This window comes from Balaenoptera ricei, chromosome 21 (genome assembly GCF_028023285.1).
Source record: "Balaenoptera ricei isolate mBalRic1 chromosome 21, mBalRic1.hap2, whole genome shotgun sequence".
Lineage (NCBI taxonomy): Eukaryota > Metazoa > Chordata > Mammalia > Artiodactyla > Balaenopteridae > Balaenoptera > Balaenoptera ricei.
Window position 1 is genome coordinate 28388640 of NC_082659.1, and position 22405 is coordinate 28411044.

Below are 22405 nucleotides of genomic sequence, written 5' to 3' on the forward strand. Positions count from 1 at the left end.
TTCTTAGTGGGCTTCAAGGCTGTTGAAGGATTTGGACCCAGGAAGTGATATTACCTGATCCCTTTGTGGAGAATCAACTGTAGAGGCAGGAATGGAAGCACCAGACAGACCAGGTAGTTAAGAGGCTATTAGTGTCGTCCCAGAAAGGAGATAATCGCAGAGCAGCAATAACAGAAATGCCCCGTGCTCTGTAAGTTCAGCAAAAATAAAAAATACTATACGTATGTGTGTGTATGCTTGTGTAATTTTAATGTTTGCTCTTTGGGTAGGAAAAATGTCATTGTTGTTCAACTTTTTTATTAGTGGTATAGAATATTTATTCAGTTGTTTAATTAGCATGTGTTTTTTCTGTCTTATCTTGGATGGCATTTTATCATCAACTGATACGAGAGCTTGAGTGATTCAGATCAGTATCCCTCAGATCATCATATTATTATTGTTTTATATATCAAATTTCTGGCAAATATCTTCCTAGGTTGTTGCCCACTTAATTTTGTGTATGATGTATTTTTATATAAGTTTTCAATTTGAAACCAGACCTCTACTTGATGATTGTGGCTTTAATTTTCTCTGGGCCAAGATTTGTTTTAGGAAAGTTTTCTTTGATTTCCAGGTGCTGGGACTCCTTTTCTGTTTCCAGGGTCACTGCCCCCAGGGCTCTTTCTGGTTATTTCCTCACTAGGAATTATTTACTTATGGACCACGGCCAGACTTTCCCGACTTCCTGACCAGCTTTTTTGGGGGAAAGTATGGAAAAAGAAGATGACTTGAGGTGGAGACAGGAGAGAACGGCTTTGTAGGTGCTAGAAGTAACAAGGATAGGAAATTAACAATCAGAAAGTCAGGCAATTTTTCACTCAGAATTTCTGGACCACGAGGAGAGTGGAGTGGAACCAAAGCTCCTCAGACTTACTTTAAGCTGACCAATTTGTTCTTTCCAGTGACACAACAGTGATGGTGGCTTAAAAAATCCAATCCTATTGGCTTTACAGTGTTTCATCCCAAATATTGGTGACAGCTCTTATTTTCTAGTGGTGATGTGGATTTAACTTCTTTGTTTCCATCTTGTCCATTAAAAGTTAGATCCATGGAAGAAGAGACTATGCTGGTTTTGTTTATCTCACTTTATTCAACTCTCAGGACGACCTTCAATGTTCAGTAAAGGTTGGAATATTTGTCAGATGAATGAATGAATGGCTGGCAGTGTTAGTGGGGAGTGAAGGATATTTTGTCATGGGCTGGTGGTCAGATGTGTTTTAAAATTGGCTCCACTGTCCTGCTTTGTTAAACAGAGCAGTGCTTTTGGGCTCTGGGTCATCATTAGTTCTCATACCACCGGGCTGGCACGTGGTGATGCCTTGAGGAACTCCTGGGGTTGGTAGTCAGGCTTGCTTCCTTACTTCGTCGTCCTGTACCATGTTGCTTTCTCAGCTCTTCTTCATGTTTTAAAGCAATTCTCAGATCTCTTTTGGCTATTTTGGCATCATTTTCTCTTCTAAAAATCGACCTCATCTAGGTTAGATTTTGGATGGCTGATGACTTTTGGTATTCTGTACTCTCATTAATGGGATGGTACTTGGGATAAATATTGAAGGATCATTATAGGTTTTCTTCTGATAAATAAATCTCTTTTTTTAAAAAAAATTTTTTATTTATTTATTTTTGGCTGTGTTGGGTCTTCATTACTGCGCGCAGGCTTTCTCTAGCTGTGGCAAGCAGGGGCTACTCTTCGTTGCGGTGTGTGGGCTTCTCATTGCAGTGGCTTCTCTTGTTGTAGAGCATGGGCTCTAGGCGCGTGGGCTTCAGTAGTTGCGGCACGCAGGCTCCGTAGTTGTGGCTCACAGGCTCTAGAGCGCAGGCTCAGGAGTTGTGGTGCACGGGCTTAGCTGCTCCACAGCACGTGGGATCTTCCCGGACCAGGGCTCAAACCTGTGTCTCCTGCATTCGCAGGCAGATTCTTAACCACTACACCACCAGGGAAGTCCCCAATAAATCCCTTTTTATAGAAGCCAAAAATATTTATTAGACCAAATTGCTGTCTAACAGACGTCACTTGATTATTGGCAATAAATTAGAATTCTTTAGGTATAAACATGAAATGAGCCAACTAAAACCAATTTTCAATTTTCTATGCTAGTGGTGGGCAGGGAGGGTATGGTGAAAAGAACCCAGATGCATGTGCTTCCATGTGGTGTCTTTTTGTTGTAGTCATTGCCGTTGCTTTTTTGTGTTGAATTACCATTTTGATGTGTCTGTTAAATTCCTGTGTGTAACACATACTGATAACTAGAGCTAAATGGTTATTGTCAAACAAGAGCTGCATCTGGTGCTACCAAGATGGCATGAGAGAGTGGAGACGTCGTTTAGATGTGGAAGCAAAGGACAAAATGGGGAAGGAAGGCAGTTAGGTCTGGGAAGACTGGTCTGCTTGATGAAATAAGAGATGTAGGGATGGTGCACCCCAGCTGTGGGGAGGATCAGGACCCAGGGAGCAGAAGATCTCATCTGGGTCTTCCTCAGGCGTCCAAGGAAAGAGAACTTTGGACCAAGGATAGGATTAGGGTGGAGATGGAAAGAGGGAAATAGGTTCTCTAGGAGCAAGCTAGACAAAACAAACCAAAGATGGGACTAGCCTACGCTCAGAGGATGTGAAAAGTGAGCTCCTTTGGAAGGGAGACTGAGGCTTAGATGTCTAGGGTGCCTGATCCGACCTAAATGTCTGCTGAATCACTGAAGTAGTAACATAAATGATCACCAAAGAAACATATCCCCAAAACCAGGGAAGATAGAGATCTGAGTTTCATTGATGTGCCTATGATTACCCAAATCTGTGTTACATTGGCCTGTAGACATCATCGCACCTTTATTAAAATGTGTTTAAATGGAAATATATTGACTTCAAACCCTGTCTGACAACATAATATCCTCTCTGCACAAATTACAAATTCCACATATACGTGTTGATTTTTCTGAGCTCCATCTTGGGCCAGTTATTAAAATATCATCATCATCGTCAGAGCTGTAACACGATGAAGTATAATGAAATGACCTAATTACAGTCTTTCCTCTCTCCCACTGCATTTTTAGAAAATAGGTCAAAGTCAATAGGATATTTACGTCCTTTTCCGGCCTCCAGTTTATGAGCTTGAGTGTTCATGTCCTGAATATACCAAAAAGTATGGGATATGGAATAAAGATTTTTAAAAATCATTGTTGTTACTCTGTATGTTAGGTACAGCGCTCTCCCATATGCCCTAACTTCTCATCTTCCAACTCCAGGAAAGTTCTTTTTTTTTTTTTTTTTTTTTAATGACTTATAAACGTTACTGTCTTCTGATAGGTGGAATGGCTGAAAAACGAGGAGCCCATTGACTCTGAACAAGATGAGAACATTGACACCAGGGCAGACCACAACCTCATCATCCGGCAGGCGCGGCTCTCGGACTCCGGAAATTATACGTGCATGGCGGCCAACATCGTAGCCAAGAGGAGGAGCCTGTCAGCCACAGTGGTGGTTTATGGTAAGACCAGCCCAAAGGCCAGGAATGGAGAGAGAGGACGGAAGGCAGAGAGGCAGAGGGAGGTGCATTTCATTAAAGCTTTCAGTGTTTAGAACGGAAAGGACTTTGGGGGTTATCCATTATGGCGTTCTCTCCTGCCTCGTCCCTTTGACAGGTGAAGGCAGATGCCTGTTTCTCTTTCCTCCAGAATTGGATTTCTGGCGATCGTCAGTGGCATTTTCGATCTCTTTTCAAAATAATCTAAAAAGTGGTTTGTTTTCTTCCATTGTGTTTATATTTGAAATGAAATGAGGTGGGCAACTTCTTCCCACTCTTGCCAAACCCAACATCCACCCCCCATCTTCCCCAGACCTGCTGTCGGCACCTCCTCTCCTGGCATATGAAATCCACCAAAAACAAACATGACTATTTGCTGAATATCTCAGGTATTGTATAAATGAAATTCCCAGCTACTGAAGTAAAGGCACTCCCTTCCTCAATAGAAGAGCCCTGGGATTTATTTTTGAAGCACTTAAAGTTAATAGAAATTCAAATGCTGAGATTTTCTTCTTATACTCTGGATTTTCAAGTGCTTTAGAGATAGGTTGATGAGTTCTTCCAATGGTTCATCATTTCCTTGCAATGCAAATTCTCTGCATCCCTCCTGTATCAGAAGAGTAGACTGAGGGGTGGAGACTAGATCAGCCCCACTGTTGCCTCACGATGGGGCAGCCGGTGAGGGTTCCCGCCAGTCTCTTGGTACTCAACTCACAACACCTGGCAAGTGGCTTGCACATAGTAGGCAATCAGTACATGCCTCTTTCCTTTTTTTTCTCCCCTCCCCGTTTTTCTCTCTCAGTGAATGGAGGCTGGTCTTCCTGGACAGCGTGGTCAGCCTGCAATGTTCGCTGTGGTAGAGGATGGCAGAAACGGTCCCGGACCTGCACCAACCCAGCTCCTCTCAATGGTGGAGCCTTTTGTGAGGGAATGTCAGTGCAGAAAATAACCTGCACTTCTCTTTGTCCTGGTGAGATATATGTAGATTCCCTTTGCCCTTCGGATCCACCAACATTATTGAGCTGGTGTGAAGCTTTCAGTAGAACTTTCCTTTCCAAAGTTACCATTTTCCAAGTTCTTCGAGTGGAGCCTTTGTCCAAAGTGCTAACGTGGAACTCATTGTAATAGCAAGAACATGGGTGAAATACCTCTGTTTGGGGGCATAATTTTTTCTTAATACTCAGATGACCCTAGACGCTCACCATCAATAAGCCAAATGTTTTGACATATTTTTATACTACCAGTGTTTGATTGGGCTAAGCCATCCCCTTCTCTCCTTGGGTTCTCCCATTTTGTAGAATTCACCTGTATAATAGGGATTAAGTGAGTTGTCTATGAGCACAAAACAGGTACCAAATCCTTGACCTTTTATCATCAGTCACCAATCAACTAACCTCATCAGTTTTACCTTTGTATTTATTGAGAATATAATTGGCAGAGATTGTATCACAGCAGTTTCCATTTCGAATTTGGGCTCTGCTTGCCTTCCTTTCTGAATAGAGGGAGGCTTCATTTACCAAATATGGCTTTTATGAGTTCTTTTGCTCATCTTACTGGCTCTCACCCAATTTATACAATGAGGAGTAGCTGAGATGGAAGATGACTTTCTGAATGGAAAGCATATCCTCCCACTGAGAAATGAATTGATCCTGGGTCTCACATGCATGATCAAACATTACCTCCAAGGACACTGGACCAGAGACTCGTGTCTTTAAAATTGCGAGTCTAGTTCCACTCAAAGCTAAGGCCAGGCTCTCACCAGCAGCATATGCTTGGAGCTTTGTTTTGAATTTGTATTCAATATACATTTATTGAGTGCTTACTATGTGTCAGGTACTGTGCAAGATACATGTATACATGTAACGTCGTTTAGTTCTGTGTTGTGATTTTTATGACCCCCAGTTGACAGAAATAGTGAAGTCAGGCTAAGTGCTTGCTTAGGGTTGCTCCACCAAGAAGTTGACAGAACCAAGATAAGGACTCAGACATTTTGCTTCAAGTTCAGTATTTGTATTTTACCCTACTCTTGACTAGCTGCTCTAGATTAAAAATGGCAATGTCTTCAGTAACCCACATAATCATGGTTGGCCTATTCCTGGGAGATAGTGGGACACTTGTCTCCAACAGCTGCCATAATCTCTAGGGTGGTTTTTTAGAGGAATTAGATTCAGTTTGTTCGTTTCTACATACAGCAGCAATGCACGACCCAAGAAATTGTATTTGTGTAAGTCTTGGCATCTTGGGGTTTGGCTGACCTGTTTTAGTTTAATACTGTCAGTATATATGGGTTTAACTTTTTATTATTGAGGGGCTTTTAGGACTTGAAGAGCATTTATTCTACTCTCTGTTCTAAACTATCAACCCACAAGGAAGCGGTGATTACCAGTGGTTCCTGCACATAGTGTATCTGTCCGTCTAAGAGGCATTTGGGCATGAAAGATGGGGAAAGAATGGATAATAACATTATTAGCTAACCCAAGGGCACGGGTAATTCAAATATTTGCCCGAATTCAGTAAATTGGTCTCATCCTGAAATAGCAAGAGAATTACGCCACTGCTTTTGTTAGCTTGTCTCTTTAGGAAAGAAACCACGGAGAGAAGATAAACACATATATTATTTTGTTTTTGTGGTGGTGGTGATGGTTTAAAATCCAGCTCTAAGAACAACAGCGGCCCTGGGGTGAGTCTCCCGATGGCTGCCAGATTCATTCTAACGATGGTTCCCTCTGTTTCCCTTTGAAGTGGACGGGAGCTGGGAGGTGTGGGGTGAGTGGTCAGTCTGCAGCCCAGAGTGCGAGCATCTGCGGATCCGAGAGTGCACAGCCCCGGCCCCAAGAAACGGGGGCAAATTCTGCGAAGGCCTAAGCCAGGAATCCGAGAACTGCACAGATGGTCTCTGCATTCTAGGTAACACCTTCTGTTGCACATCTTCTGTGTCTGTCCAGCATAGGAAAAGAAATGCCATGACCGTTCATTCGGTGAAATAAGTTCACAGAAAACAAAATCTCCCGGAGCAAAGAGAAAATGGGTGAAAAGTGTCGAAAAGTAGACAAAGAGATGTTTAGTAGAGATGGGGTAATTTTAAACATCGTTATCACTGTCAGTTCCACAAATGCATATATTTATGATGGACGTAACCGGATATGATTTGAAGAGACATGATGAAAGAAAATGAGTTAGACTCTTGAGCTTAGCAAGTCTTTTCTTTTAGGGGCCAGCATTTTTAGGTTTGGTGGAATTCTGATACGGATCACCATATGCTTGTATTTCTTCCAGGAATTTTACAGCACTATAAAGTGTTTCATGATCCTCAGAGACCGTGGTTCTGGGACAAAGGGACATGTTGTGACTGTCACCTTACAAATGGGGGGAAAATATGGCACTGAGGAGGTGGGTGGGTTTTGTATCAAATTGGTCTGGCAAGGCAGGAAATAGAATGCTCATTTCAGAACTCCCAAGCCTTTGCTTTATTCCTGAGATTACATTACAACCATCTTCAAGTGACTGTCTGCCTGGGTATGAAAGTATGGGAGGGTCAGATAGAGACACATAGTGATCGGTTTTAATTTGGTGCTGTCCTTTACTAGCTTTGTGATCTTGGGCAAGTCATTTAGCTGCTTAACTTCTCTGACTGTAAGTACCAAAAAAGTACCTATTCTTGGTTATTGTCAAGGCTCAGTGATAAAAGAATGTATTTGAATGTTTCATGGAACAGAATAGGTGCTCAGTAAATATCAATTCCTTCTCTACTTGCCCACTCATATGTGCAAAGGTGTATTGATTTTTCTTAGATCCTTCAAAAACAGGAGATTCAGGGCATACCTATTCTCTAGAACCAGGTTGCCTTCTTGGAAAATATCCAGCAAAAAAAAAAAACAGTGTAGTTCAATAGTTTGTCATCTTTTCAGGAATATATGTCACTTTTTATTTGGGAAGATTATGGTATGAAGGAAACATCTAAGTTGCATTTATTTTTCTGTATCAATATGACTAGCTATGCTTGAAAGCAAGCCTCTACGAACAGTTGTATTTTCAAAATAAGTCTAAATGGTTAATACATTGAAACATTGGAAGAAGCACTTTCTCATAGCTCATAGTTCCTTTATTTGCTGGTACTAGTACTGAGTAGCCTGCGTGTGTCAGATACAATGCAAGGGTCTGTAATTAAAGGGAACTTACCCACCAGTCTCAGTGATGAAAGGGCCTGCTCTCGAATAAATACATTCCGTCCCCTTCCTAAGTGTAAGGAAACATTTTTTTAAAATCAGCTTTATTGATGTCTAATTTACATATGATACAGTCCACCCATTTTAATTGTGCAGTTGGATGAATTTTGACAAACATGTACGATTGTATACACCATCACAAATAAGACAGAGAACATTTCCATTAATCCCAAAAGTCACCTCATGCTCTTTTGCAGTCAGTCCTTTCCTCCTACCCCTAACCACCTTCTACTTTCTTTCACTTGACATAATGCTTTTGACGTTCCTCCATGCTGTTACCTCTATCAGTAATTAGTTCTTTCTTATTCTTAAGTAGTACTCCATTTGATGGATCTACCACAATTTGTTTATCCTTTCATGAGCTGACGGACATAGGGTTGTTACCATTTGGGGGCTACCATGAACAAAGCTGCTATGAACCCTTGTGTACAGATCTTTGTGTGGACATGTATTTTCGTTTCTTTTGGGTAAATACGTAGAAGTGGGATTGGTGGGTCATATCATAATTAGATATTTAACTTTATAAGAAACTTTCCACAGTAGCTGTAATCATTTAAATTTTTACCACTAAGATGTAACTGTGCTAATTGTTCCACATCTTTGCCAGCACTTGGTATTGGTCTTTTTAAAGTAAGTCATTCTAATGAGTAAGTAGATTTGTGATTTTAATTTGCATTTCCGTAATGGCTAACGATATTGAGCAAATTTTCATTTGTTTATTGGTCATTCATCTATGTTGTTTGATGAAGTGTCTTTTCAAATGTAAGGAAGCAACACAAACTCATTAGCAAGAAGTTTAAGGAAATGTGTCTCTGGCCACCCTTGACTACCACCAGATTTATCTGAAATATACCTGTAAGGTATGACTATTTTTAACGTTTTTTAACATATTTTCCATTGATTAGGACTGTAGTTAGGACTCTAATCTCATATATCTTCTAAAAAGCTGTTGACAGTATAACTGTGTGGCTACTGATTATAGTTTAGATGATCATTAGACACTTTTGAAATATTAGAAATAAGAAAGTACTGGTTGGATTTTAGATAACCATAGTAATAACCTTTCCTAACAACCACCAATTGAACTTGGGCTTGGGGAAAATTCTATGAATGTCAAGCTTCTACCTTGGTTGACTGACACTTAGTCTTAGAGTTACTGATTGAAGACAGACAATGGTTAGCTCCTAATGTGGGAAAGAATTGTTATCAAATATGTGAATATTATTCATTCGCACTTGTATTGCAATATATAGTTATTTTTTAGTTGAGTAAGAGTTATGTTTAGGGCTGAAAGGAATTACCAGCACGAAGAGGATAGTGACCAGTCTAGATCCCAATTTTAAAATCTGAGATATTGTATTCATCAGGGTTCTCCAGAGAAACAGAACCAATAGGATACGTAAGATACAGGCCATAAACATACGTACGTACATATATACATACATATGTAAAGAGATTTATTATGAGAAATTGGTTCATGTTATTATAGAGGCTGGCAAGTCCAGAATCTGCAGAACCAATGTTCCAGTTCAAGTCCAAAGGCTGGCAGGCTGCTATAGAACCAGGAAGAGCCAATGGCCCAGTTCAGAGGCTTTCAGGCAGGAGAAGTCTCTCTTACTTGGGGAGGATCAGGACTTCAGCTGATTAGATGTGACCCACCCACATTTTGGAGGGCAGTCTGCTTTTCTCAGCCTGTCAGTTTCAACGTTAGTCTCATCTGAAAACACCCTCACAGACTAATGTCTGACCAAATATTTGGGCACCTCATGGCCCAGTTGGGTTGGCACATAAAATTAACCATCATAAATGCATATGTACTTGTGAAGTTCCAAAGCATAGTTCTTTCCTTGGAGCCAGTCAAGCCGAGGTTCAGGCAATTGCTTTAATTACTGAATGAAACCCTCCTATGGACATTGGCCATGTGTGGTTTTGGTCTCACATGTGCAGTTTAGTGGATATTCTGTTTACATTTTCCAATAGTGGAAACAAAACGGATCGGGAAACAGTGAGGTTTAGAATATGTTCAGCACTGAAGGTTGAGAGCTCTGTTAAATCCCCTCATGAGTTTAAAATGCTGTGTAAGCCTTTCCTTTCTGTTCAATCTATTCATTCCCCTATTCCCTTTTCTACTTAAGCATGGGTTTTTCCAGCATTCTTTGCCTCTGTAATATGCATATTAAGATGTCTGTCAGACATGATCAGAGACTCTTGATGGCTACAGTGACTAAGCTTTGTGATGGAAAAAGAGTGAAGCCTGTGAAATCATAGAGGTGAATGAGATGTATTTATGCATCAGTGGGAAAGGGGTATGTTTCTAAGAGCCCAACACCGGGATATATTCTGCCCTTTTAGACAGAGAGTGGCTACCTATGTCAACAAAAATGAATAGCATTTTACTATCTCTGCAGGAATCAATGGACAGCAGTCTGGTTAGATGATGCCAACATCACTCTATGCTTCTAGCTGGTACTTCGCCAGAGTGCTCTTGGTGAAACTTAGCTGTGCTCTCAGGATAGAGATCCAGTGAAGGCTTGGTTTGATTAAAATAGCATTTGGCAACAGCTTTACAGAGCAGTCGCTTTGTGAAAGATCTAGGTCATGTTCCAATTTGGGGATTTCCTTCTTTTAAATTTTTTTTCCCTTTATGCCAGATACGACCCTAAAGCAAGTCCTCAATTCCCAACTTCTCTTGGCAGTTACACAATGACATTGCTTGGCTGTTGGATGACCTACAGTTCTTTGATTTTATTTAGCTCTCAACAAAGCATCTGGATTCCTTTTGTTGTCCCTGAAGGCTGCATTTCTCCTAGAGATGGAGCTGCCAGCTCTGAGTGATCACTTTAATATTGGGGTATGATTGTTGCTAGGTCAGTTGTGACTGGAGCACAGGACCTTAGTGTTATGCTATCACAGATGGCCACACCTAAATGCCCTCAACAAGGAAATAAATGCCCCAAGACCGGGGAGTGTAAGATCAGGCAGTTGGTACCAATAGCAGTGAGTCCAAGGTTCCAAATTACAAGCATAAACTAAACATCCAGTGCCTTTATGCCAGAACAGTTCTTTTCGAGGAAGATAATTACATGGGATGACCATCGAGAGACAAGAACTTGTAGATCCATGTTTTCTAAGCTTTAACATCAAAATCAGGTAGTTTTCTGACCACCGTCCTTTCTACTTGCTGAACTTAGCTGCTTCTGTGCCGGAGGATCACAGAAATGTCCATGTAAATGACATGTACATTCCTCATTGGCAGGAACAGAAGGGTGAAAATAGTGGGGTGTTTAGTTTGAGCCTGAGAAGTTAGGGGAGCCTGTTCCCTCTCCTTTTTATTCCAGCAGATGGAAAACTAAGGGCTTTGGCTTCAGAGGATTGAGTGAATCTGCTTCAGAGGGGATTAGTGCCCAGATGTGCAGTGAGAATGAAGCCAGAGAAATGCCACAGGGACCCGAAAGAGAGAGGAAATCTTCAAGGCTGAGCTACCTGATAGCTAATCCGTCCCTCTTGTCAGGATGTGAGATAGGTCATTTCAACATTGACAGTTCAAAAATGGAAAGATCAGTTACGTGGTGCTTTGTTTTCATTTCTCCTGAGTACACTGATAAGAAAAGTTGGAGGTGACAGTTTGGAAACCTCATCAAGGATAAAGATGTCTGTACAATAGCAGGTTCAAATAAACATCCCCAAGCTACATCTCATAATCTAACCGCATTGTCTGTTGAACTATCTACTTAAGTGACCTAAAGGAAGCACCTGAAAAGGTGAGCCTGTAATCACATCAGAGTACAGGTTGCCTTGGTAAGCATTTTCTCTTGAATCATTCTAAGCCTCATTGTTATCCATTACAGTAATTACCTGGGTCCCTTCCCTGTACTTCTCAGGGCACTGAATAAGAGAATTTTCACTCCAGAGTTAGCTAAGTGCATCTGAAACAACTCTTACTTTTTGCTAGTGGTTTACAGAATGTCTGTTTCATATATAAGATTATAACAGAGGGATGTCCCTTTACCAAAACGAAAACCGTCATGTCCTTTCTTTGGGCAAAGAGTCAGGAATCATATTGAACTCTGCTAAAAACTTTTTGTTGGATAAGGTCATATTTCAGGGCCCGCTGCACTACATAATTGGTTAATTATAGCACAGTAAAATTCTATATAGCAAAGAAATAAAAATGGCATCAGCAAGATAACATGCTAGCACAATGCATTAAGTTGTCATGAAGTTTCCTACTGCTTGTTAATTCTCCCAAGTACTTTTAATGTTAAAAACCCATTTCCATTCCATTTGTAGTACACAGTAGGTATTCCTTTTTCCATAAAGATTTTCCCTAGAAATACCCAACAGCTGCCTTTCTGCATAACAAACAATTGATTAATTCAGAGTTGCCTTTATGTATACTGCATAGAAAATGTGGATATAATATTGCAGGCCCACAGGAGTGATAAGAATGTAGATTTGGACATATGTGGTGTCATTAGCAACTTAGCCACAATCTCTCTCCCATGCCCCAGTAATACTTTCCCGTTATGAGACCCAATAAGAAGACCAGTGAATAACAAGCTTTAACGAGACAGAGTGAAGTGGCTCATAACAGAAGTTTCCGTTGTGCTTAGTTAAAAAAGAAAATAGAGATAGCTCAATACTCATGTGTCTTAGTGAAAGCATTTTTAAAAAATTCTACAAGGCTAAAACTTTCACTTTTGTGCCTTGTGATAAGAGGGTTTGAACTCTAGTGCCACATCTTGAGTGGAATTGAGCATAAAAAGGAAAAAGAATGAGCCATATACAGCAAATGACCATACAATGTCTCTGCTTTGTTATCCACCCTCTATGGACTTTTCTACATTTATGCCTTGTTAACAAGAAGATAAAGACATCTGATTGTCTTTTTGAGCATAATCCCCCTCCCAAGTAAGGACTGACCTTCATCCATTGGCCCATGATGATTGATAATGTATTTAGTAAACCATTAAAAATCTATGGCCTCAGGCATAGAAAATAAACTTATGGTTACCAAAGAGGAAAGCGGTGGGGGGTGGGGAGGGTGGAGGGATAAATGAGGAGTTTGGGATTAACATACACACACTACTGTATATAAAATAGGTAAATAACAAGGACTTACTGAATAGCACAGAGAACTATACTCAGTATTTTGTAATAACCTATAAGGGAAAAGAATCTGAAAAAGAATATATATATATATATATATATATATATATATATATATATATATATCTGAATCAGTTTGCTGTACACCTGAAACTAACACAACATTGTAAACCAACTATACTTCAATTTAAAAAAAATCTGTGGCCTTTCTTTTCAACCAGCTCTGAAACAAGGACTTAAGATGCCTTTTGTGATGCAGGAAATTTTCCCTCTGTCATCATCTTCTCTTTATTTCTTCCCAGATGTGTGCCACATGTACGTAGTCATGACAGAGTCACCTACATAAGAATTTCCTTCTCAGCTAATAGAAATCAATGCAATTATTCTGTTTGTTTCTTCTTCTTTTTCCTATTCCTATCAATTCCCCCTGACCCACCACCACCATATTTCCATATGAACGTTTGCACTGTGCTTACATTCTTTTGGTGGAATTGGACAGGAAGTGCTGTCATACTCCAGAAACATGTCTGGAAGATTGTTTATCTCTGACGCATCTTGTTAACTTTGTTCATTTTATGAGAGGAATTGAAATAAAACATCTCTCCTGTAAATAGGAAGGACTTTAAAATTAAATTTGGGCAGCTGGAGAACAGGATACATAACCTCCAGATCACATTACTTAGAGAGGGTACACACATCACATTAGAGAGAGAGGAAGAAGACTAAAACAAAACAAACAAAACCCAAGAAAAACCAGATAGACAACTAAGAACAGATCCCCATGACAGTGTAAACTGGAGACAGAAAACCCAGTAGAAAGCTTAAAAACATTTCTTAAGGACGGGAAATTTTAGCCACAGGGCCAGATAGTTGATGGGAATACAAATTCATTACAAAGAAAAGAGAAATATTTTGCAGATGGCATCCCCAAGAAGCACAGGGAAGGCACTGGCTCTGAACTGGGGATTGCGAGACGGTACAGAGGTTGAGTTTCCATGAGGGCTGGTCCAGGATGGGCCTGGGTTGAGCTGGCATTGAGAGCAAAGGCTGAATGGCCTTCCAGGGTCCTCTGTGATTCTGAGTTGAGATGTTATACTTTTTCTGAAAAATTAGAAATGGACATGAACCTAGAATTGAGAGAAATGACTGAGCTGAGCCTATAGGATTTGAACATTTATCCTATAGATAACAGGTTGAAGAATCTGGGCTCTGGGGTCAGATTGCTTGAGTTTGAATTTCGGTTGCAATGCTCTGAGCAAATTTCTTCATTTCTCTAAGCCTAAGTTTATTCCTCTATAACATAAAAGTTATAATAGTGCCTATTACAAAGGGTTCGTTTTGAGGAGGAAATGACGTAAACCATGCAAAGCATTTGACATCCATAGTAAGCACTCCATTTGTGTAAATAATAATAATGTGTGTGTGTGTTCTAGTAAAGGGATTCCTGTGGCAGAAAAAGTGTGTTTTCCATGTTCTGTGGAAGAATTGACAAGTGACACTTTAGATATTTTGTTAAAACATTTCCTAATATGTCTGACTAATATAGTATCTAATGAAATAAAATGTGCTTCACATTAAAATCTATGGGACACAAATTGTGTTCTTTGTATGAACCAGTTCTGAGGGGTAATTTGAGACATACCGTTAGTTGGAGGAACACGGTTTACAAGGACCCTAACAACTCATGAGGATTCTTCAACTTGGTGTCAGACCAGAGTGTCAATATCCTTTCCCAAAAATGTCTGATAAGTAGCTGAGAGAACAGCTCTTGATTTTCCAGTCTTCCTTTGAAGGGGGGATTTAGTTAGGAGGAGGAGACAGACCAGGTGATCTTTGAGGTCCCAACAAGTCCTAAAATTCTATGATTGTAACAACTAATTAAAAATAACTCAAGGGGAAGGCCCAGGAGAGAAGCCTGGATGATCCCCAAGTGAGAAAATCATTCTTCATTATACTGAGAGTTTCCCTCGTGTTATGAAATACACATGTTCTAACAATTGTGTTAGAAAATAAATTTTCATAAAGCAAGTTCTAATTTGTCGACACACATTTAAAAATCCTTTCTCACTGGTGGGGGAAAAATCCACCATACGCACTACTAGATCATACACAATCTCCAGATCCCAGGGTTATCTTCCTGGTGCCAGCTTTTCTGGATCAATGATATTTGTTACATGTCAACACTTCTGTCATTCGACATTCCCACATCCCCAAATTAGCGATTTTGCCATATTTTTTGTATTTTTAAAAGATATCTCATAGATTTGGTCAGTAACTAATGATATCCAGAGTCAGGAAGTTTCCAAAATTTAGGCTTCCTGTCATATAAAACAAACTCTCCCCATTTCAGCAGTTCTGTGTCTTCCAGATCCTACCTCTGCAGTATATTTAATCAGGACTCAACAAAACCCTGGGTAAGAAATATTAGTCTGGACTAGAGAAAGATTTAATGTCTGAGATCATAGAGTGGACCAGCCATAAAAGAAATGGCAAGAACCCAATCAGGGAAGTGATTTAAAACAGAGTAATCTACTCCTGTAAAGAATTCAGTACCCTCTGGGGTGTGCTGAACAAAGTGAATTAATAGAGATGGCGGAGACGTCTTTGTTTTGATTCTATCTTTTCTCCTTAACGTTACAAATTAAATACGTGTGTGTCTTCAAGAGCATTGAGACATGTGATCCAGGAAATGAAGATGATGTGAACATCACCAACGTGCATTATCCTTCACCCTGGCCTTGTCCTTTTTCCAGAGAAGTATCAGAATCCTCCTAAGAGCCCTGGCCTTGCATACATGTGTTTGGGAGAAGACAAAGTTAGTGTGCAGTGGAATAGAAAATTGCCGTGATCATTTAGAAAGAGATCACGGGGTAGGGAAAAGGGCTCTGAACCGGGAGTAAGGAGTCCTAGGTCTTAGTTCAGTTGTTTTGTTACTAGCGTGTGACCTTGACAGATCTCTCACCATCCCTTTGCCTTCTGTCCATAACTATCAAACGGGGGGGGGGGGCGGGTGGGAGACGGGGTGCTGGGTGATCTCTAAGCTTCATCTCAGTATAAAAACTTGAAATCACTATGATTTTAAATCTTAAATGTAGCTTTCATATACAGGTGCATATATATCTGTATGTATATAAATTTCATATTTTATACATCTATACATATAAGATTTAGTGATACCTCTGGCATGTCAGTGCTGTCAGATATTTGTTTTTTAGGCACCTTTGAGGAGATATTCTAGTTCAGTCACACCTAAAATTAACCGTTTGGATGATGAATATGCAGGGTGATAGGGGGACATCTTTTAGATCTGAAACAAAGGTAACCCCATCCCCTACCCAGCAAAGCCGGTTGCCAACCAGCCCTAAGAACTGAGTCATCAAAGCAGGGCCTCTAGCATCTGCTCCATTCCCTTCATTGAGAAGCTACAATGTCCTAGGAATTCATACAGAAATTAGGCAATTTAGGGACCCTGACTTTGTAATGCTTGTGATTGAAAGTACATACGAGGCTGAGTAGCGCTCATCTGTTCAGCTAATATTTATTGAGTACCTACCATATCCCACTTACTGTTCCAGGCACTGAGAGTAGATGAAAAACACAGATATAGACTCTACTTGCCTGAGGCCTGAGGAAGCTTAGAATAAATCTACAAGTCAAAGATTCACAATTCACAGTTTCTTTTGCAGCATTTTTTTTTTGGTAAGACAGGACTGATGGCCTGTGTATATCAGTTGCTAAGTATTTCTGTAGCAGTCAGTGAATAGTCATCATAACAAACACCCTCCCCAGCCTCACCACCACCACCCCCAATCCATTCCCTACCCAGACATCCCTGTGACCCAGCAACTAAAGGGACCGCCCTGGACACGGCAGAAACTTACCATGACCCTATGTCAGGGCTGGTCCTTACACTGACAGGATGCTTCTAAACTATTTTTAAATAATTTGAATATCACTCCTCCCTTAAGGTAAGGGAAGTGATCATGATGACGTTTATCAATAGATTATTCCCTTAAGCTTGAATTATAGACTCTGAACATTTATGGTTAGTTTTGAGTGAGTGTGTATGTCTGTATACACATACATATATTTTTCTGTTGTGGATGGAAGGGAGGGAATCAAAGCAAAACAATTTACAGGATAGAAGGATTTTAATATGTACCTTACCTCGGAGCAGAATTGGAAACAGTGCATTTTATCACTTTGAGGCCAATTGCCGACAAGAAAGTCTTTGCAGACAGATGCTTAAACATCTTTGCTGTAACCCCAAAGCATACTGTACCCTGTATATCCATCATAAAAACAAACTAACCCACAGTGAATCAGTGGGAATGGACAAAGGTGGTAAGAAATCTAGACATTGAAATGATTTAGTTCAAAAATGAAATATGCAAATGCTCCTTGGGAGTATGGTCATTATGGATACTTACTCGTCTGAGTTTTGGAAATACAAAAGACATTCCTATAAGAGACGTCAAATTTGAAAGAAGGAAGAGGGAGGACGACATTATCTCGTGCACACAAATTGTGTGATTTGGCTGAGGGGCAATTGTGGAAGGTCTTTGTCATCAGAAGTCATATCCATGAGCTGTCTCTTGTAGTACCCATCTGATTTCCCCTAATTAATATGATGGGATCTTGAACAATTCTTTGGTAGAAAATATTAATAGAGCTGATCTTCAGTTACTGATGTACATCTCAGATCTTACGGGTTTTTATTCATGTGGGGGGTTTTGCCATTCAGTCTTGGAATTTCTCTAATTACCCAGATATCTCTGAGGAAACCAGTGATTCCTCTAACAGACGTAGCCAACTGGAAAACCCTGGGAGGAATCTCTCAAAACCTCCTATTCTCTGTACTTGTCCTGCGTGGATGGATGTCCTCAGAGTGCATTTAAAAAATTTTTATTTTATATTGGAGTCGAGTTGATTAACAATGTTGTGATAGTTTCAGGTGTACAGCAAAGGGATTCAGTTATACATATACATGTATCTATTCTTTTTCAAATTCTTTTCCCATGGGGATGGATAAATTGGGAGTTTGGGATTGACATATACACACCACTATATTTAAAATGGGTAGCCAACGAGAACCTACTGTATAGCACAGGGAACTCTGCTCAGAGTGAATTTTAAAAGGGGCAGTAGAACTTATGATGGTCTATACAGGCTGGGAAGCGGGGAGAGGAAGCAAGAATTGAATTAACTCGGTAACGTGGGGGTAAATACGGTCTCTGAAGAGTCATTTCTGAGCAGGATCCTTTTAAAAAAAAAAAAAAAAAAGAACCCGAAAGAAAAACTCAATGCAGAAATTAACAACTGAAAAGAGTAAAAGAGATGCGCTGTGTTTTACGCTCTTGTGATTTTGCTGTGTTTTCCATCGCCGGAAGAATTTCATGGTTTTTACAAGAGCTGGTGGTTGTGTTCCTGCATGTCCTACAGCCTTAGTGAGCTCTCACCATCCACAGGAGAACAGAATAGAATCCCTGCTTGTCATCTTCAGTGTCTGCCTGACACGTTCAATCACGGTGGTGTTGCCAATGAAAGCAGACCTCGTGTTTATCTAATTATCTGCCAATGCTAATACAAAGCAGATCCACCAGATCCTGGGATTTCCTGCAGCTTTGGAGAGCATTCAGAGGGCGTAACACTGCTTCTTAATTATTTCTGGTTATGGGGGAAGAGGGAAAGCATGAGTAAATGAAACACACTGATAATCAATAACTTCAGCTTTTTTTCTCCCAATCAGTAAATAATCAAGCAAATAGCTTTTAATTTCACTTCTCCTGCCACTGTTTTTCTTGCCATGGTCCTCTGTTGCAGTGCCAATTATTTGTGAGCTCATCATTTAAATATGATTTTCATGTTAGGAACCCATAACTAGTGGTGATGACAAAAGTATAAAATCAATCAAATGAACACAAAGTAATATATTTTGAAAAAAATTGCATAGTATTTTAGTGAGTATAAGTAAGATAAGCTGTCTAGAGAAGGGAGAGGTTTGTTCGAACAGAGTAGGAATCACCAAAGATTTCATGAAGGAATCAGAAGTTGATCTAGGCATTGGAGAGAGGACATTTTTCTATAGGAGGCTTGGAGCAGGGAGGGTGTCCTTGGAGAGGCAACAGCTTGGGCAGAAGCACTGAGAGTTCATGGATTGATCAGACTAGAATATGGATTTTTACTGAGGTGCAGCGGAAACTGAGTCACATTTGGTGTGGTGGGACCAGTTAATAGAAGACCATAAAGGTAGACAGAGAAATTGGCCATGACGTGGAGGCTGTGGAATCATGGTAGATTCCTACGTAATGATGCTAGAGAATTCTTCCAGCAAACAAGGAACTAGCCAGAGAGAATGGGCAGAGAAGACTGAGTCTGCCACACACTTCAGAATCAGCTCCTAAATAATTTGTGATTACAAAGACTGTGGAGGGTAAATTAAAATAAAACTGAATTCAAGACATATCTTTGGCGGGGGGTGGTGGTGAAAAAGGTTCCAAAGCATATGATCTATGAAGAAGGAAATAATGAAAATGGTCTTTGGAGATGAAAACATGGGACGTGTCTGGTTTAGTGAAAAGAATGGCGATCATGAACTCTAATGACATGTGTCAACTGTTGCCCGGAAGGAGAGAGCTGTCCCGGCTACTGTCCTGGTGGATATTTAGTCCACACGGAGTGGCTTGATGCCTGTGTCTCAAGAAACGTATATGTGTGGTATCCAAAACCCATAGAAGCCGATTTCAAATAATCACAAGGCACAGGTTTTGAGGGCAGCCCCTTGCCCGGTCTGTGGGTTGGAGATGGAATCCATCCATCCACGTGTGTCATCTTGCAGAGTTTCTGTAGTGTAGTGGTCAGCATGTTCGCCTTACACATGTGTCATCTCTCCTTAGTCCGGCTCGCTCAGATCTGCGGGATGTGGGCTGCGTGAAGCTGGCCACATTTGTTCCCTGGCAGAGAAAGGATAAGGCTGGTTGTGGGTGGGTGGGTGGGAAGGTAAGAATGCAGCCATAAATAGTTTCTAAGAACAATGGAAATGCTTTGGGAGCATCCCATATAAAAAGGAAGCCAGAATTTAAAGAAAGGTGGAAAAGAAATGAATCACCACCAAAAATAAAAAGGTAGATTGTCCTCTCTCTCTCTCCCTCCCTCCCCCCCTCCCTCCCTCCCTCTCTCTCTCTCTCTCTCTCTGCCTCTGTCTCTCTCTCTCTCTCCCTCTTCTCTTCCCTTGCCTCATATATAAATATATATACCTCTGTGGACACACTCACCACGCGCACGGCAGACACAAAGCAATATTTGCAATACAGTGCTAAGAGACAAAAGCAGATTGCCGAACAATATATAAAAGACAATTCCATGTTTTTGTAGGTGAAAATGATTAATTACTGTCAATTTCATGTAGTAGTTTCCTGCTAATATATGTATAAGCATATATGTGTGCACGTAATCGTATATATATATAAAATCACAGGGGAAAAAAGCCTAGACTTGTATATATAACTTAACATAATAGTGGTTATCTCTTGGTGGTGGAATTATGGGGGTTTTTTTTTTGCACTTATCTGTATTTTTTTGATATGATAAGTGTAAATAATAAAAATGATTTTTAAAAGAAAACACAGTTTAAAACACTATTAAAAATAAAATTGAAAAAACACTTGCACACCTTTAGCCTGTAAATACACAAAATCGCTATAGGACTGAGTTATAATTACCGTCAATCTCCATTTACCCAGAAGGTACCTCTTGGTGTATAAGTTAGACCCTGGGAAAACTGTTGTGATTCTCCCAGACTACAGCTCAGCTGCCACTGGCTCAGAATTACATTTCTCTGCCTGCAAAACCCTTCTGGGCCCTTCTGTACACTCCAGCTACCTCAAAGCCTCTTGGGAGGCAGAGAGGAACTGGAGTTGAGTACACAGAGCCCCAGGTTTGTTGCCGGGAAGTGGTGGTGCCCTCAGTAATCACAAAAACACAAACCCCGATTAGGAGTTCTTGGAGAGGGGCCTAAGCATGGGTATTTTTTTTTTAAAAAAAAGCTCCCCAGGTAATTTTAATATGCAGCCCATGTGAAGAACCATGGCCCTAATGGATTAATTTACTAAGGGGCCATTTGAACATGGCCTTGGAGAGAGGTGAAATTAAAACAGGATTTGGCTGACCAAGGCCCGTGACCGCATGGCCCTGAGCCTTGTGAGAAGATGATTATGCAAACAGAACAAAAGAACATGAACTGTGGGTGGGCCATTCCTGCAAAACACAGCGAGGTTGGTGGTAGCCCTCTCCTGAGCTCACGGTAGAACAATCTCTAATCAGACATTTCAAGTTGGGAAAAATGGTCTATGAGAGCAGCTTGCTGACAAGATACTGGTATTTCACAAAATACAGCAGAACCCAATGTTGATGCCGATGCCAGGGGACTAAAGCCCTTTTGGGCACCAGAGACTTCCAGCCTTTTCCGTGAGAAGACGCAGGCTAACACACGTGCTGGATCTCAGCATCACACACATGATAGTAGAGGAGCGGCCCTCTGAATAATTTTGACTCTGCTTTCAGAATTCATTTCAGGTGGATCTCTGTGGAATGTCTTTGGTAGTTATTCTAAAGATTTATAGGAGTGAAAGCAGGGGAGCCCAGGGGTCTTCTGGTCCCTGCCCTTCTTTTTACATGGCAGGAAAGGGAAGTTTCGACTTGCCCTTGGTGTCAGCAAGCAGAGGACAAGACTAGGCACATGTTTCTTAACTCCCGTTCAAGGACCCCTGAAATTCACTAGAATTTCTGATTTGGAGCTGTGCCTTGTCTCCACGCAGTGGGACATGAGTCATTTTTGTCCTCTGAACAAGTATGATGATCATATTCATAACATGTTCAAGTTTTGATTCATCAGCTGCTATTTATTGATGGCTGAACATGTGCTTGCCCGATGCTGCATGACTTCATGGTTATCATGTTTAACCCCTGGGACCAAGCTTCAAGGACATTTTTATTCCCATTCTACTGTGGGGAACACTGAGGTCACAGAGATAGATTAAGACAATCCAAGATTTAAATCCATTTCTGATCCTGAGAGTCTGCACTATTCTGCTGTCAGTAATGACACTAGAGCTGGGTGTCATCAGGTCAGAGCAGAGGATGTCCTCCTCTGCTGCTCTGTGCGTCCATGTGGCCCCCGCCCTCTATCTGGGGACCTTAGCCCTGGGATTTTCAGCCCCATTCCCTCTTTCTTTTTTTCAGAGCTGTACCGGGTAGAACTCTACTACCCCAGTTTTTTCACATCTTGGCTATATTCAGTTTATTTTTCTGAGGAGTAGTTATACATCTCACCTGTTTTTAATGGAGTTTCATTTTGCTACCTGGCATAATCTTTGTTTCTGTGGTTTAGAAGGAAGAAAATACTGTTAAGCTCAGCCAGAGTTCTAAACAGATGTTCTGCATGTCTCTTTGTGTTGTCCTAGCAATGCATCACTTTCAGATGTCTTAGCCTTGGTCTGCCAGCATGGCTCTGCC

The 22405-nt window shown here is 40.7% G+C and overlaps 1 protein-coding gene across 4 annotated transcripts in view; it reads left to right on the plus strand.

Annotated features, from left to right (window-relative positions):
- Positions 1–22405, plus strand: part of UNC5D (unc-5 netrin receptor D) — a 608576-nt gene that overhangs the window by 489176 nt on the left and 96995 nt on the right. For 2 of the 4 annotated variants that reach the window (XM_059909243.1, XM_059909244.1), the window contains exons 5-7: positions 3341–3521; positions 4360–4527; positions 6300–6464. In XM_059909243.1, the coding sequence (XP_059765226.1) occupies positions 3341–3521; positions 4360–4527; positions 6300–6464 (514 nt within the window). The remainder of the gene's footprint in view (positions 1–3340; positions 3522–4359; positions 4528–6299; positions 6465–22405) is intronic. The other 2 variants (XM_059909245.1, XM_059909246.1) reach the window with 1 other exon arrangement.